General features: G+C 40.2%; 1 protein-coding gene across 1 annotated transcript; it reads right to left on the reverse strand.

The window, feature by feature from the left end:
- Positions 1–1,920: 1,920 nt before the first annotated feature.
- Positions 1,921–2,847, reverse strand: LOC144769951 (olfactory receptor 5AP2-like). The gene has a single exon (XM_078654145.1). It carries the CDS (start codon positions 2,845–2,847, stop codon positions 1,921–1,923), a length of 927 nt encoding a protein of 308 aa, XP_078510271.1.
- Between the last annotated feature and the right edge of the window lie 205 nt (positions 2,848–3,052).

Consider the following 3,052-nt stretch of genomic DNA (forward strand, 5'->3'; position numbering starts at 1 on the left):
AAATCTTTACTTGTCGATATGGGGATGAGGGATTTGTGGGATAGTCCAGAGACTGCCGAATTTCCAACTAAAGCAATTTATAGAGCAGCATACTGGAATCTCATTAAAGACAGGAGGTTTTACCGCTCTGTCTAGTTCTTCCCTCACTAGTGATTTCTGTGAATTTAAAGATGAACCCAGTATGGAAAGCTATTGGGATCTAATAACAAAACCTAGAGATCGCAAGCTGTACCACCAGTTCCGAGTCGAGTCTCTCCCGTTAAGGAAGTTCATATGTAAGTGGGCAATAGGTACAGGAGATAAATGCCAGTTTTGTCCAGAGCATATTGAAAATATCGGGCATCTCCTTTACGTCTGCCCTGCTTACCAGCAACCACGAAGTATGTGGCTTTGCAGATCCCTGGGAACCAGTTCAGCTCTGTGCGCCAAAAGGCTACTGAAAATCGGCTGCAATGACATCGCAGTCATAGGGGTCGCTAAATTTTTGAGCTGGTCATGGGCTACACGGGAGAAAAATAGGGGGTTGCTAATAGTTGGCCAGAATTATTCCTGATAATGGCATGGTATGAATTGATAGCTAATACCTTTTATTCTATGTTTTTTTTATATGGAAAAGTCTTTATACGTGATATATTTAATCTGGTCTTATTGGGTGTTTTTAAAATGTAATAATTGGTATTTATATTTTTATCATGAATAGGTAACTTTACACAATGTTTTATGGTGTATTAGATGAAATGTCTTTTTTATTTATGTCTTTTAAAAAAACAATCGAAATAAAGATCTTCTTTAAAAAAAAAAAAAAAGAATACAAGAAGACATTTATTAGCAATGCTCTGCAGAGGAGTCCAATCTGACCGGCAACCTAACATGTCTGACCCCCCAACAGTCTGCAACACATAATGGATCTTCCCAAGAGCCTCCAACCACGCCCACAATGGAAAGTTACTGGCCTGGGTCGAACATGAACAAAGGAGGCACAGGAGGATGAGCTACCACCTGCCAGATGGGTACATGTTAACTACAATTAAAGGCTACAGCGCTGAGTCTCAGTGTATCCTAACATGGGAGCAGAACTACACACTCGGATAGGTTTGCAAGGGCATAATGGCCTATTCCTTAGTAAGTCGGGAAGCAGCCTTGGACAGGAAAGAAAATAATAACAAAGTACAGTCTTCTGCTGAGGCAAGCAATACTGAATAATGAGGCTAAGCAGTCTAATAGGGATTACAAAATACAAAATGGATTCACACTTACTAACTGAAGCCTGCACATTACTTAGATAACTCAGTGGGATACATAACGTGAATACAAATGGCGTCTATTTAGCCACATATTGCTACTCTAATATAGCATGAAACGAGTGCATTGCAGGAATGGGATTTTAAAACCCAAGTCATGTATGCAGAGACAAGCAGTGGGCACAGAATGGCTAAAGTAAGTAAATGCCAACTTTCTAAAAGTGATACCAAAGGGGATAATGGACGGAGCGCTTGAGCAAATCAAACGCTCACCCCCAGTCAACTGATCTGGGTTTAATCCATCATTATTCTTTAGCTCACTCCACCACCCCAGTTCAGACATGGCCATATGAAAATCAGTCTGACCGTGTGCCTCATGGGAACAGTCCAGCCCGAATTGCTAAGCCATGTCTTCCCAGGACCGGAAACAAGCATCCTGGGACCGTCCGGTATCGCTTTGTTCACCCACCACCCCAGTTCAGACATGGCCATATTGAGGCTGACGGCGGTGAATGCAATTGAAAGATCTGAAAGCACTGCTTTTGACAAACAAGATGTGGCTGCTGCATACCAAAATTAAGTTTGATAAAGGGAGAACACAGAGACATTGCCATTAAGATTGGTATCTCTTATCGAGTTAATTTTGTCACACATCTTAATGCAGCATAGCATTTCTGTACTATATTTTCTGTCTAATTTTTGTCACAGCTCTTTTTACATCCTGGTTCCTTAAACTGTAAACAATGGGATTCAACACAGGGATGACAATAGTAAACATTACAGCAAAGAACTTGTCTTTTTCCAGGGAAAGCCATGACGTGGGTCTCATATACAGACCAAGCTCAGTCCCATAGAACAAAACAACAGTAGTCAGGTGAGAGGAACACGTGGAGAATGATTTTTGTCTCCCACTAGCAGAGGGAATTTTCATAATTTTTGAGATAATCAACACATACGAAGTTATTGTTAACATAAATGGACCCAGTCCTGAAACAGCACCTAAACAATAGGTTCCAATATTGATATAATATAGATCTGTGCAAGAGAGTTCCTGAAGAGCATTGAGATCACAAAAGAAGTTTTTGATTTTGTTGGATCCACAGAAGGATACATGTGACATAAACAGAGTATGTGGGATGATGTCCAGAAAGCCAAGCATCCAGGAGGCAACAGCCAGCAACACCACTGCATTCTTGCTCATTATGACTGTATATCGCAAGGGGTTGCATATAGCAACATACCTGTCTAATGCCATAACTGAAAGTAAGAAGAACTCTGTGCTCAGGAAGGCAAAGCAAAGATAGAACTGAAGAATGCATGCAGAGAAGCTGATGGATTGGTCGCCTGTTGAACAAACTGACAACATTTTTGGGATTGTGACTGACGTGAATCCAATGTCCAGGAAAGACAAGTTCATGAGAAAATAATACATGGGTGTTTGAAGATGTTTGTCAAAACATATTAAGGCAACAATTACAAGGTTTCCAAGCAGAGTCATTATATACAGAAGTGAAAACATAATGACAAGTGGGATCTGAAGCAGAGGATTTTGTGATAGCCCCAGAATCAAAAACCCAGTTAAGGAAGTTTGATTAAACAGTTCCATAACTCCAAAGCTTCTTGGTTATAGTTCTCTGGTTAGAATGAAGACCTGGGGACTTAAGCAAACCACAACATTATGAGACGCAAAGAAGATTTTATTTACTGAAAAGCGTATTTTCAAATAAGAAGATTTATTTCAATTTGTAATCTATTGTTATAAAGTTAGAGTAACGCAATGTACACTCCCAGCGCACGGTACACAGACCATC

Source organism: Lissotriton helveticus, chromosome 7, assembly GCF_964261635.1.
Source record: "Lissotriton helveticus chromosome 7, aLisHel1.1, whole genome shotgun sequence".
NCBI classification, from domain to species: domain Eukaryota; kingdom Metazoa; phylum Chordata; class Amphibia; order Caudata; family Salamandridae; genus Lissotriton; species Lissotriton helveticus.